This window comes from Rhinatrema bivittatum, chromosome 11 (genome assembly GCF_901001135.1).
Source record: "Rhinatrema bivittatum chromosome 11, aRhiBiv1.1, whole genome shotgun sequence".
Taxonomy (NCBI): domain Eukaryota; kingdom Metazoa; phylum Chordata; class Amphibia; order Gymnophiona; family Rhinatrematidae; genus Rhinatrema; species Rhinatrema bivittatum.
In genome coordinates this window covers 7,527,925-7,542,564 of record NC_042625.1, presented here as the reverse complement: position 1 = coordinate 7,542,564, position 14,640 = coordinate 7,527,925, and the positions used below count along the sequence as shown (strand labels likewise).

Sequence of the window (14,640 nt, the reverse complement as noted above, 5' to 3'; positions counted from 1 at the left end):
CTAATTTCAACTTTTAGTCAGAACTGCAGATTTGCACCTCTATCATCTGCTGGAGACAGAGAAATACTGAGGGACGGTGATCCAAGATGGCGTCTTTGAAGCAGGACGTGTGAGAAGTGAGCTCCTGAGCTGAAAGAATTTCCACGAAACTATGCCGCATACAAAAAGAAAAGGGAGAGTCAGGGTAGAGACCTCGACAGCCCCGACTCCCTCTTCTACACAGCTCTCTATCAGGAACTTCTTCTCGCCGAGCAGTGCTAATGCCCCGGGAGAAGTGGCCGATTTGGGCGTCGACGAAGAGCAAACGCAGACACAACAATGCCCAAACACCTCGCTGAGCCCTGGGGCTCCCTTCAAACCTTTGCCTCCCGGACTCGCCCTATCCCCGGATTTGGGAACGGAAGCCCGACCGGAGCTGCCGGACTTGCCAGACTCCTTCAAGGAAAACCCGTCGGAAGTAGGGCTGAGCCAGAAAGTTAGAGGGGGAGGAGATCCTCTAACTTCAACACCGGAGGAGAGCAAGGGCCGAGCAGAGGCCTCAGGAGAGAGGCAAGAACTCTGCACGGAGAGAACAGTGAGTTATAAAAATGTTACAAGCGTTCCACAAACGTCTAAAATAACTTTGGAAAATGTGTGGGTAGTCCTTATGGAATTAAAGTCATCTATCGAGATCTTGAATAAAACGTTGGTAGAAACGCAGAATCGCGTTTTCCAGATAGACCCGGTACTGTCTGAGCACAAAGAAAAATTTCAGTCTCTTGAGAATAGAGTGGAGTCTGTAGAGAAAACCCAAACAGGGCTGATATGTGGAGATACTGCGAATTCCAGGAAAATTGAGACATTGGAAAACCAATCGAGATATAAAAATCTTAGGATACTAAACTTCCCCAGTGTTAAACTAATATCTACTTATGAGATGTACAAAAAATATCTATCTGAAGTTCTGAAGTTAACATCAGGAGAAATACCAGTTATGGAGAAGATTTTCTTTATAAATCAAAGAAAAATAGAGAATAAAGATCAAGAAAAAAATGGTTTGCAACAACATGAGATGGAAGACATCACAGCTTTTTTGGAACAAAGCATGACTGAGCAAATTGAACAAAGGGGAACTTTATGTGTGAAATTTATAAATGCAGCAGACAGAGATAAAATATTAAGATTATCTCTTAAAAATAGAGAAAAGAAGTTTTTGGGTCAAAAAGTATGGACATACCCGGACATAACTAAAACTACACAAACACGCAGAAAAAAGTTTCTTTCGATGTGCCAAGAGGGGAAAACCCTTGGGGCTCAGATTGTGATTTATTACCCCTGTAAATGCGTAGTTAAATTCCAGAACGAGAGGTTTGTGTTTTTAGAGCCGCTTGAACTGCGCAGATTTATTGATGCAAAATTACCTAGACCTTGCTGAGATCTGTTAAGGGTATAGTAATAGTAAGCACAGCATAACTGCTTGATGTTAGTCATAATTCTTTATTTTTGCTCATGTATAACATTTTTGGATCTCCCTTTTGCTTTATAACGGGGGTTTGCTTAGATTTCAGACTGTATTCTTTTGGAAAATTATTGTATGGAAATTTAATTCTACTTTAAAATATAAATAGAGTGCAGTTTGGGCTTTGATTTACCTGTAATATTATTTGTACCCATTTCTTGACATGCCAAAATTGCTGTCAATATTTGTGAAATGCATAATAAAAAAAAAAAAAAAGAAATACTGAGGGACTGCAGGTGGAACACGTTTATGTAGCAGTGCATCTAAGATTTTGTTCTCTACCTCCATCTGCTGGTAGGGATGCAAAACCCACTTTGTCTGGACTGATCTGGGTATGTTCAGGAATACATTTAAAGCTAAGAGAAAGCAGAGTTGCTTACCTGTAACAGGTGTTCTCACAGGACAGCAGGATGTTAGTCCTCACATATGGGTGACATCATCAGGATGGAGCCCTATCACAGAACACTTTTGTCAAAGTTTCTAGAACTTTGACTTGGCACAATGAGCATGCCCAGCATGCCTCCAACCCTGCATCCAGCAGGGGTCCCCCTTCAGTCTCATTTGTAGTAAAAGTACAAGCGAAAAATAAAATAATAAATCGTAAGCGAACCCAACTCCGCGGGGTGGCGGGCGGGTTTCGTGAGGACTAACACTGCTGTCCTGTGAGAACACCTGTTACAGGTAAGCAACTCTGCTTTCTCTTAGTTTTAAATGTATTCCTGAACAAGGACAAGCAGGATGGTAGTCCTTACATATGGGTGAATAGCGAGCTGAGGATGCCCGAGCAATGTACCAAACACACCCAATGATGTGCAACAGGCACAACAGCAGGGGTGGGTTTGGTTCAGAGGGTAGACTGAAAAACCCAGTGGGCGCTGAGAATAAATTGTGCAGAACAGACTGGCCAAAAATGGAATCTTGCCTGCCAGCCTTGTCCAGGCAATAATGAGCTGCAAAGGTATGGAGAGAACTCCATGTAGCAGCCCTACAGATCTCAGTAAGAGGCACTGAACGAAGGTGTGCTACTGGTGTTGCCATGGCTCTTATAGAGTGCGCTTTCACACGTTCCTGTAGCAGGTGGTCTGCTTGTTGGTAGCAGAAGGAAAAACAGTCCGCTAGCCAGGAGGATAGAGTCTGCTTGCCCACTGGAATTCCCAGTCTGGTTTTATCGAAGGAGACAAACAGAATGCACTGCAGCCCAAAGGAAGTCTACCCAGCTAAGTAAAAGGCTAAGGCACGTTTATAGTCCAAGGAATGCAGCGCTCTCTCACCTGAATGTGAGTGGGGTTTTGGAAAGAAAGGTAGTATAATGGATTGATTCAAGTGAAAGATACTACCTTTGGTAAAAAATTTTGGATGAGTGCGGAGCACTACTCTGTCATGGAGAAATTTTGTGTAAGGTGGGTATGTTACCAACGCCTGTAACTCACTAACTCTGCGAGCTGACATTATAGCCAGGAGAGAAAGCATTTTCCAAGTGAGATAACACAGCTCGCAGGAGTGGAGAGGCTCAAACGGAGGTTTCATTAGCTGTGTTAATACCACATTGAGGTCCCAAGTAGGGGCCAGAGGGCGTAGTGGGGGCTTCAGTTGTAGTAAGCCCCTCATAAAGTGCGTCACTAAGGGTTGTGTCGATATCGAGACATCCCCTATACCCTTATGGAAAGCGGCCACCACACTGACATGAACTCTAATGGAGGAAGTTTGCAGACCAGACTGACAGGTGCCAAAGGTAGTCTAGGAACTTTGTTGTGGGGCATGTAAAGGGATCTTGACATGCACCATAAGGAAAATCTTTTCCATTTGGAATGATAATATTTCCTAGTAGAAGGCTTTCGTGAAGCTACCAGGACTTGAGATACCGAGTCTGAGAGACTGTAGTATTAGCCTTTCAACATCCAGGCTGTCAGTGACAGGGCCTGGAGGTTCGGATGACGCAGCTGTCCGCTGTTCTGAGTTATCAGGAATGTATCTGCTCCCAGGCGAATTTGTTGATGGACTGAGAGGTTGTGAAGGATGGGAAATCACACCTGACGCAGCCAGTAAGGGGCTATGAGAATCATTAAGCCCTTGTCCTGCTGTAACTTCACGAGAGTCTTGCTGATGAGTGGAAGTGGAGAGTACGCATATAGGAGACCCTTCGATCACGAGAGGGCGAAAGCATCCCTTGGTGGTGTCCTGTAGCTGCGATGTAGTGAGCAGAAGTTCTCTACTTTGCGGTTGTGAATTGACGCAAAAAGATCTATGTGCGGATAATCCCATTGCTGGAATATTGTCTCTACTACAGTGGGGGTTTCGGGACCATTCGTGTGTAAGAAAGGTCCGACTCAACTTGTCCACAAGTACATTGTCCACGCCTGCCAGGTAGGTCGCTCTCAGGAACATAGAATGGGAGAGAACCCAGGCCCATATCTGCGCTACTTCGTGACATATTTTCTAAACATGAGTACTAGGTACAACATGGGTCCATGTTGAGAAATAGTTTTGCTTTTAGTACCTAGTACTCATGTTTAGAAAATATTGATATACTTTGAAATCACTTGCATAAGTTCAAAAATTGGATTTACATCTGTAATCAATGGAGATTTGTAGTTTAAAATTGAATACATAAGGTTTGTGAATTACAATTTATGCATTGTGCAACATGTATTTTAACAAGATGTGGATGAATGGTGTGAATGTGTTAGTTTAGTTTTTAGAGTGTCTACACAGGTATGTGTGTTTTGCTGTTTAAATAAATGTTATGCACATCAGTAATGAGAGCCAGCATCATGGGCATCGGATCGGAGCCCGAGATCGGAGTTGGTGCCGGTATCGAAGGAGGCAGAAGGCCCTGTAGCGTGTGAATAACTGCCTCTTGAACCATCCATTTCAATTCCTCACGGAAAGCTGGCACTTGAAACAACAGTTCCGGAATAGGAGGCTGCTCAGATGTCGCCGGAGGGTCCACTGGTGAGAGTGGAGTCTTGGCTCCTGGCACCAATGAAAATGGGGAACGCCTCGGTGTCCCGGCCAAGGAGGAGGATGGAGGCTCCGCTGCGCTGACTCTGTCGATGCAGACGTCGAGGGCTTCCCTGGGTCAGCGGATTGAGCCTTTCGATGCCAATGCTTCTCCCGGTGCTCAGCCTGGTCTTTCTCAAGCGCAGAGAACAAAGAGATAGGCGACTTCGAGGCGGATCCAGTCGGGCGAGAACCACCGGCGTCCGGTTGGTGTCGAGAGGTGGACGGCAACGGTGCCGATGATGTCAGGCCTTCGATGGAGTAGGCTGCTTAGCCTGGAAAAGAAACTCCATTTTTTCTAACCGTGCCCTGCAGCCCTTCGGGGTCATTTGGGCACAATTGGTACATGTCACGACATCATGGGCAGCCCCCAAGCATAAGACACATACCTTATGCGGATCCGTGATGGACATCATCCTTGGACAAATCGGAGCACTGATGAAAACCCGTCACCATGGTTCTAAGAAAAATTTAACTGCAGTGCGGTCGGTGGCCGTTAGGCCTTGAAAGGAAGAACCCTAGATAACCAATCGCAAAAATGAGGTAAAATCTTACCTAATGTCAGGGGGTATCGATGGTCGATAGGGGGACCTCGAATGGGGTGAAAATTGTCAAAATATTTTTGAAAAATTCCGTGAGGAAATTCCTGTCAGGAATATGAGAAGAGCTCCTAAAACCGAGTGGCTACTGCTGCACGGAAAAAAAAAGAGACTGAAGGGGGACCCCTGCTGGATGAAGGGTTGGAGGCATGCTGGGCATGTTCAGTGTGCCAAGACAAAGTTCTAGAAACTTTGACAAAAGTGTTCCGTGATAGGGCTCCACCCTGATGATGTCACCCATATGTGAGGACTACCATCCTGCTTGTCCTGTGAGAAAATATTTTTGTACTCAACGTATAATTTAAGCTCTGGAAGTGTTGCCAGAGGTTGTGGTGAAAGCTATTAGTATAGCTGCGTTTAAAAAAAAGTTTGGACAAGTTCCTGAAGGAAAAGTCCATTAACAATTATTGAGAGAGTTGCAGAAATCCACTACTTATTCTTGGGATAATCAGCTTGAAATCTATCTACCCACCCCTGTACCTGCCAGGTACTAATGACCTAGGTTGGCCACTGTTGGAAACAGGATACTGGGCTTGATGGATCCTTGGTCTGACCCAGGAAGACAAGCCTTATGTTCTTATGCTAAGCCAGACCAGTAGTCCATTGAGCCCTGCACGCTGTTTTCGACAGTGTCCAAATTACCCAGCAGATCCTGATCTTTCAGACTTCAGTGCAGAATACATCCTAGATACACTATCTGCTCTTCCATCCAACACTTTAATACACTGCAAAGAATTAACACATCCTGCTAATGAACCCACTGAGACATTCTCAAATATGTATTGGGTCTTTCTTTTTGATATACTTACGCTCCCTCTGGAGGCGTTCCTGCCATCTGAATATCTTTAGGGTCAGAAATCACATCGAGTTCTGGATCACCAGTATCCATCAGCTTAAGGTTGAAGACTACAACCAATGTCCCTGCAATAGAATGTTTATTCACAAATCTATGTAGATTATATTTAAGTTTATTAACAAATTTATTTATTTAAAGAATTTATATACCGGGGTTCCTGTATAGTATACATATCACCCCGGTTTACAAGGAACCATAACTATCGCTAAGGAACCGTAACTATCGCTTCATTTAGCGGTTTACATTGAACATTTAGTGGTTTACATTGAACATTTAAATGTTTACATTTAAATGTTTACATTTAATGTTTACATTTAAATGTTTACATTTAAACATTTAAATGTTTACATTGAACATTTAGTGGTTTACAAATACAGAACAAATTACAACTTTGACATGAAAGCGATTTTTTCTGTACACCTCATGCTTGGGCTAGGATACAAACACTGCATGAATCACATTTAGAACAAAAAAAAAAAAAGGAATACAGAAAATCCCCTTCAACCCAATCCCCTCCCCACAACATAAAAGAATGAGGCATAAGAGATTCATCATAGCAATAAACAAGCAACCAAAAAGCAAAGAGCCACAAGCTTCAATCATTCAAAATGTGACTGAGCCCTAGATGTGAGCGTATCTAAGTACAGGACCCAGATTCATCAAAATTCCTTTTACGATGTGGAGTCTCCCACTTAACATTTAATTTTTCCATTTGAGCTAATGAGAAAAGAGCAGTCCTGTAATATGTAAAGCTATATGCATGATCTGCTCTCCAGAAAAATTATTTTTTTTCTTCAACAGAAAATCTTTTCTAATCCATTTTGTATATTTAGTACAAGAAGGAATAATAATAGAAATGTCTTCAAATATAATGAAGGCTGAGTCATTTGGTATGAAAAACCCCACAACACTAGTCATATACATTTGAACTAAGGACTGGAACGGCTGTGAATCCGCACAGGGCCAAAAGGTCTGACAAAGTTCCAGAGAGAGCAACACATTTCAAGCATACACCATTATCTATTAACTGAGTTTAAAAAAGCTCTATCTTGAGAAATATAAACACGTGTAAGAAATGTTTATTTTTCTTTGTGGTGAAACAGGGGTTTTACATGGTTTGTAGTTTAATTTTCTGCTCTGTGACATTTTTCTCCCAGAGAGTTCATTTCATGTGTGTTGGTCTGCATATAGTGTTTGACCTCTCTCTGTTGCTCAAGCAGAGGCTTTGGATGCTGCCTTCACTAAAGGTGGCTTGATTAGCATACACATCCCAACAGCCCTGGGTACATATAACACTGAAACACCCTGCAGTGCCATTGGCCAGAAAGCTGTTAATACTGTGTGCCCTGATTGGCCCTGGAGACAGAAAACTTGCCCTGGAGGGGTTCTGGAACTCTCCAGTCTCGTCTGGGAGTACAGAGGGAGCAGATCTCTGTGCTGAGGCCCTGGTTCAGTTCCTGTGGACTGCCTTCTCCTGACCTCCCCAGGCACTAGTAATGAAAAGTGCTCTGTTAACTTTTGCGGTATAATCTTTGTTTTACACATTTCTGTTGCAGTTTAAAACTTATCTGTTCACTGTTCTCCCATTTTCTTAATAAACTTATTAGTTTGTTAGCTCTGCCTATCTTGGACTGACTGACTAACAATCCAGGTGTGGTGTGCATATGGTCATTGGGTGTTCTTCTAGGAACTGTGTGACCATCAGGTTGTGTGGAGTCTTAAATGTCCCTAGAAACCACTAGGGGATATAGCTTGTGGGCAGGAAACTTGCCCAGAGGCAAGCAGGAACCCAGGTGGTGGGTAGGAGGTTGCCACTGTAGAAGCACTTGTCCAGGTGCATGCTGACTCATGCAGTGCTTGGCAGGAGCCTCCAAGTGGCCACAGGATTACCCTGCATGGGTATTAGGGGTGGCACTGCAGCATTACATGACAGTCTCCCATAACAGTATATTATTAGACAATGTATTATTAGAAGTAATACAGTGAGAGAATGTCTAACGGCAGTGTACTTTGTCAATTCTGGCACCAAGCTTGTAATAACTGTTAATCAACTGGTGTCTAATTGTTTAAATTTATAAAGACCAGAATCATTAAAAAGGTCTAAGCACAGACAGGAAAATTGGTTCTTACCTGCTAATTTTCGTTCCTGTAATACCACAGTTCAGACAAGTGGGTTTAGGCAGAGAACAACAATTTTGAAGCACTGATACTAAAATGAGAGTCCCACCTGCAGTCCCTCAGTACTGACCTGTACCCAGGCCAAGATTAGAAAGCATTCCCCTATATCAGGATGAAACGAAAAACCCCAGGATTGGATACCCTTGAACTGGAGACCAACATAACTCCAGTATCCAGTCGACCACTTGATCCAACCAAAAAAACCCAGATTATTTGTTTAAAATAAAAACTGATATACAGCGAAAAATACCAGGAAAATCAGTCTTTTGGCAGCAATACCGGGGCGGGACTCTGGACTGATCTGTGGTATTTCAGGAACAAAAATTAGCAGATAAGAACAAATTTTCTTTTCCTGAACATACTCAGATCAGTCCAGACAAGTGGGATGTACCAAAGCAACCCTACACCAGGCAGGAACCTAAAAGACCCGCTCTCAACACACTTTCACCAAACGTCGCATCCTTTTGCATCTGAACATACAATCTGTAATGCTTGGTGAAAAGTATGAAGCAAGGACCACAATGTGGCCCTACAGATCTCTTGAGGAGACACCAACTGACACTCCGCCCAAGAAGCTGCCTGTGCTCTAGTTGAATGCACTTTCAAACCCATCGGAATGGCTTGACCCTTACAAATATAGGGCGACAAATAGCCTCCTTCAACCAATGAGCCAAAATAGCTTTGGAAGCTCTCTCTCCCTTCTTCGCTCCACTGAACACCACAAAAAGATGGTCCGATTGCCGAAAGGAATTAGTGACCTTCAAATATCATAACAGAATGCGACGCACAACCAAAAGATGGAGATCTCTGCCAAATCTCTAGATAATTCTGGAAAACCCAGCAATTCAACTGTCTGATTCACACGGAAGGCAGAAATCACTTTTGGCAAAAAATGAAGGCACCGTATGCAAGGACACTCTCTTAGCAATTCACAAAAAAGCGTCATGACAAGATAGAGGCTGTAGCTCCAAAATCCATCTGGCTGAGCAAATCACAACCAGAAAAACCGCCTTCAGCATTAGGTCCTTCAAGGAAGCTCATCCTAAAGGCTCAAAGGGTGCCTCACAGAGAACCCGCAAGACTAAATTGATGTTCCAATCTGGGTATGTCTTCCGAACCGGAAGTCGTACATGCTATACCCCATTCTGGAATTGGATGACATCAGGATGGGAGGCCAAAGACTTACCTCGTAACTTGCCCCTGAAACAACCCAAGGCAGAAACCTGGACACAGAGCGAACTATAGGCCAAACCCTTGGATAAGCCCTGCTGTAGAAAGGACAAAGTATGTAAAATATGCGGAAGGGTCGCCAGAGGATCCAGGCATTGTTGGGAGACACCAGGTCTCAAAAACCTTTCAAACACTGATGTATGCCATGGAAGTAACAGGCCATCTCGCCTGTAGAAGGGAAGTGATTATTGGTTCCGAATATCTCTTCAAGCGCAGCGCTGCCTTTCAAAAGCCAAGCCGCAAGACAAAAGTGATCCTCCCGATATGAAAATATGGGCCCCTGCCACAATAATCCCAGCAGATGAGCCAGTTGAAGAGGTTTGTCCAAAGCCAGATAGAACCATGGATGCTGTGGCCATTCCAGCGCCACCAGCACTACTGTCCTGGATGCATTTCTATGCACCGTAACACTCTACCTATGAGTGGCCACGGAGTAAACACATACAGAAGGATCCCCCTCGGCTATGGGCACACTAGGGCATCCAGTCCTAACGAACGTTGCCATGAGGTCCAGCTGTAGAAACCTCCTCCCCCCCCCCCCCCTCCCATCTGGCACAAATGTGATTCCAGGCTTCTGGGGATAGCTCCCACTCCCCGGGCTCCAACTGCTGCCTGCTTAGTAAATCTGCCTCCATGTTGTCTACGTCCGTTACACAGGAGGCCACAATTCCCTTGAGGTGAAGCTCCACCCACACAAACAATAGCTGAGTTTCCCAAGCCACAGCATGGCTCTTTGTTTCTCCTTGATGGCTGATGTATGCCACCGTTGTCACATTGTCCGAAAACAGTCGAACCATTCGACCCTGGACCAGAGACAGAAACTCAGACTCTGCGCACCACCCTCCTCTCCAGACGATTGATGGACCAGGCCGCCTCCACCATTGACCAAAGTCCCTGGGCAGAATGACCCAGGCACACTGCTCCCCAGCCCTTGAGGCTGACATCTGTGGTCACTACCACCCAATCTGGAGCCTCCAGGTCCATGCATCTTTCCAGGTTGCTCCTTGATAGCCACCACAAAAGACTGGACCTGGATTCCACTAGAAGAGATAACAGCAGAATACTGCTCAGACATTGAATTCCATCTGGAAATCCGCCTTCTGAGGGGGACGCATATGAGCAAAGGCCTACAGAACCAGAGGCCATGGATCCCAGCACCTGTAAGTAATCCCAGACTTTTGCACTGGCAGACTCAACAGCTGTATCACCTGCGCCTGCAACTTCGACAATCTGTCCACTGTCAGGTACACTCTGCCCATTTGGGTATCGACGTGGGCTCCTAGATATTCCAACGATTGAGATGGACCAGGTGACTCTGCGCCACATTGATGACCCAACCCAGAGAGCCGAGGGTGTTCATCACTCATTGCACAGATCGACTGCACTCCTTCTCTGTCTTTGCCCGGATAAGCCAATCATCCAGATCTGGATGGGCCAGAATCCCTCGTCGCAAGGCTGTCGCCACCACCACCATCACCTTCGTGATGGCTTAGGGAGCCGTGGCCAACCCAAAGCAAGAGCCTGAAACTGGAAGTGCTGGCCAAATACCTTGAACCGCAGAAACTTGTGATGGTCCTTTTGAATAGGTACATGCAGATAAACTTCTGTTAGATCCAAAGACGCCAGGAATTCTTTGCGGACCACCGCACTCACTGTACTTATCTCCATTCGGAAACTCAGTACCCACAAGCTTATGTTTACCCTTTGCAAATCCAAGATGGGGCGGAAGGTGCGCTCCCTTCTTTGGTACCACAAAATAGATGGGTTACCTCTCCCACCCCTGCTCACTTTGCGGCACCAGAATTATAGCCTCCAGGCTGATTAACTTTTAGAGTGTCCCCTCTATCACTTCCCGTTTGTTTCAAGAAGAGTACTGGGACTCTAGAAAGGACGTGAAAATTCTAAGGCATAACTATCTCTTACAGAGAAGGGCTACCAAAATGATAAGGGGAATGGAACAGCTCCCCTATGAGGAAAGACTAAAGAGGTTAGGACTTTTCAGCTTGGAGAAGAGACAACTGAGGGGGGATATGATAGAGGTGTTTAAAATCATGAGAGGTCTAGAACGGGTAGATGTGAATCGGTTATTTACTCTTTCGGATAGTAGAAAGACTAGGGGGCACTCCATGAAGTTAGCATGGGGCACATTTAAAACTAATCGGAGAAAGTTCTTTTTTACTCAACGCACAATTAAACTCTGGAATTTGTTGCCGGAGGATGTGGTTAGTGCAGTTAGTATAGCTGTGTTTAAAAAAGGATTGGATAAGTTCTTGGAGGAGAAGTCCATTACCTGCTATTAAGTTCACCTAGAGAATAGCCACTGCCATTAGCAATGGTAACATGGAATAGACTTAGTTTTTGGGTACTTGCCAGGTTCTTGTGGCCTGGATTGGCCACTGTTGGAAGCAGGATGCTGGGCTTGATGGACCCTTGGTCTGACCCAGTATGCCATTTTCTTATATTCTTATGGTAAAGACTCGTGGTGCCGATGCTAGGCCAAATGGAAGCACCCGGTATTGATAGTGCCTTGGGCCTACTAAAAACCGGAGGTACTTGCGATGAGATAAAGCTATCGCAAAGTGGGTGTATGCGTCTTGGAGGTCCAGAGAGCACAGCCAGTCTCCTCTTTGTAGAAGAGGTAGAAGCGAGCCCAAGGTTACCATCTTGAACTTTTCCCGCTGGAGGTACTTGTTGAGGGCACGTAGGTCCAGAATTGGATGAAGCCCCCCCCCGGTTTTTTGGGGATCAAAAAGTACCGGAAATAGAACCCTAGGCCTTTTTGCGAAAGAGGTACGGGTTCTATTGCCCTTAACTGGAGAAGAAGGGAAACCTCCTGCTCCAGAAGGACAGAGTGGTCGGTTACTCTCCACGCTTGTAGAGGTGGTGATTCCGGTGGAAGAGCAAGAAAGTTCAGGTGGTAACCCTGAGCAATGACTGCTAGCACCCATTGGTCGGTTGTGATTGATTGCCACATGCCGTGAAAGTGGCACAATTGACCTCCCACTGGTATGCCTGGCAGAGGAATCAGGCTGCTGCTCTCCAAGAGAAAGTCAAAAACCTGAAGCAGGCCCCGGCTGGGGAGCTGCTTGTGGATTTTGCTTCCGGGGCTGGCGAGGCTGAGATTTTTGATAAGGCCTCATAACTCGGGACCTTGTTGGTGGAGGATAGTACTTCCTTGGGCAGAAGAATGACTTCTTAGAGTCCTTCTTGAAGGGCTGTCTAGAAGGGAAGTCAGAAGGTATCGATGAGAGCTGTTTGAGGGTCTCATAATGGTCCTTTAATTCAGCCACTATTTGCTGAATCTGTTCACCAAACAGATTATCTCCTATGCAGGGCAGGTCAGAGAGTCTGTCTTAGACTTCTGGGCGAAGGTCAGAAGACTTGAGCCAGGCCCAGTCTTGCCGAAACGGCAGTTGCAGACACTCTAGTGGAGGTGTCGAAGATATCGTAAGCTGTTCTTATCTCATGCTTTCCTGCCTCAAACTCCTTGTTGACAAGGATTTGAAGATGTTCTTGGAATTGGTCAGGCAGGGTTTCACAGAAGTCCTGTATTTGCTTGAAAATGACCCTGTTGTATTGGGTCATGTACAGCTGGTAAGAAGCAATTCTGGAGATGAATGGGAATAGAAGGAACTGGAGAAGCTCCATCATCTGGTGCCTATCATCTTGCTCCGTCTGAAGCTGAAAAGGGACCAATTCCAACATTTCCTTCACAAAATTAATGAAAGAAAGGTCCTCTGGAGGAGAACGCTTTCTACTTTCAGTAGGAGAGGGAGGTGAAGGTAAGTCATCGGTGTCTGGGGAAGTATCATCACCCCAGGTGTCATAAGGATCAGTAGGCTGACCTGTAGGACGAGAAGGGGGTTGGATACCCAAAGGGCCCGGCTGAGGCTCCGAGAAAATCGAAGGAATCACCGGGGGCACCGTGGACACCCAGGGGGTATCTGTGCCGGCATCGAAGGCATTGATGGCGCCGATGTGCATATCGCCCCGATGAATGAATTGGTGGCGAGGGAAGACATGGCATCGATGGCTGAGGCAATACCCCCGAAGGAGGAATGCAGAACGGTGTTTCTCCTCCCGATGAAGCTGTCAACGGGGAGCGCACCGGAGCCATCGGAGACCCGGGAATCACCGGTGGAAGGGCAGTCATGAGCGCTTCCATCCGGGATAGCAGCGGTGCCAGCGCTGCTGGAATTGGGTCGGTGACCGGTTCCACTCTCGGTGCCGGAGGAACCTGGAGTTGTTGCATCGCCTTGTCGATGGCCTCCTGGACCAGCTGGTCCAGTTCTTCCCGGAGACCTGGGGCAATCAGCCCCGGCTCCGTGACGGAAGAGGGAGGCTGAGGCACAGTCGGAGGGACCACCTTTACAGGTGGAATCGCGACTCCCAAACCCTGATCAGGTGAGGGTTGCCTCAATGTCCCGGTTGCAGGAGTGGTGCCGTTCCTGGACGGGGCTTCTTCGATGGTGGCTCGGACGGTGGCTTCGCTCCCTCGACAGTCCGAGACTTACAATGCCGATGGCGATGTTTCTCCCTACGATCCCCTCGATCTTGAGGGGGAGAAACGGGAGTCGATGGCCGTGACGACGTCGATGGCAGGCGGTCACCGGACGGTTGTCGATGCTGGTGCGACTTCGGCGGTGCCGGTTCAGAGGACGTCGATGCGATGGACGGCGTTGGGGTGTGAGCATGGAAAAGGAGTCCCATCTTCTCCATTCTGGCTTTGCGACCTTTCGGTGTCATGAGGGCAAAAACTATGATGTCTTCTCAATCCCAAGAACAAATAAGAGAGGAGGGGGGACTACTACTAATAATCCAAAAAAGTCTAAAATGTAAACTAATACCGACATTACCTCCAAAAAATCATGAAATCGCTCTGTTTGAAACTAATAAATTACAAATTTGCCTTATATACTGCCCCCCCCACCCTACTAGAACTAAACATCTCCCCAATAATTGAATTCCTAACAACACAACTAAACACCTCTAAACCCACAATTGTACTAGGTGATGTCAACTTACACATGGGCACACACCCCTTATCTCACACATGTCAAACACTATTAGATTTCATGACAGCAGTAGGCTTCATCCTAACAACTGATAAACCCACTCACAAAGCAGGACACTCCCTTGATTTAACATTTATCAATCACGGCCACTTAGAACATTGCAAATCGGAATACACTCAGATACCATGGTCAGACCACTTCCTAATAAAATCCTCGATCAAATTTACGGAAAAACAAACGATACAAAACAGAGACCCCATCAAC

At 45.9% G+C, this 14,640-nt stretch overlaps 1 protein-coding gene across 15 annotated transcripts in view; it reads right to left on the bottom strand.

Annotated features, from left to right (window-relative positions):
- Nucleotides 1-14,640, bottom strand: part of MORC2 (MORC family CW-type zinc finger 2) — a 418,351-nt gene that overhangs the window by 228,475 nt on the left and 175,236 nt on the right. For all 15 annotated transcript variants that reach the window (XR_003859131.1, XM_029619027.1, XM_029619026.1 and 12 more), the window contains one exon: nucleotides 5,907-6,018. Coding sequence is in view for 14 of the 15 variants with exons in the window: in XM_029619027.1 (XP_029474887.1) it covers nucleotides 5,907-6,018 (112 nt within the window). In the remaining variant the exon portion in view is untranslated. The remainder of the gene's footprint in view (nucleotides 1-5,906; nucleotides 6,019-14,640) is intronic.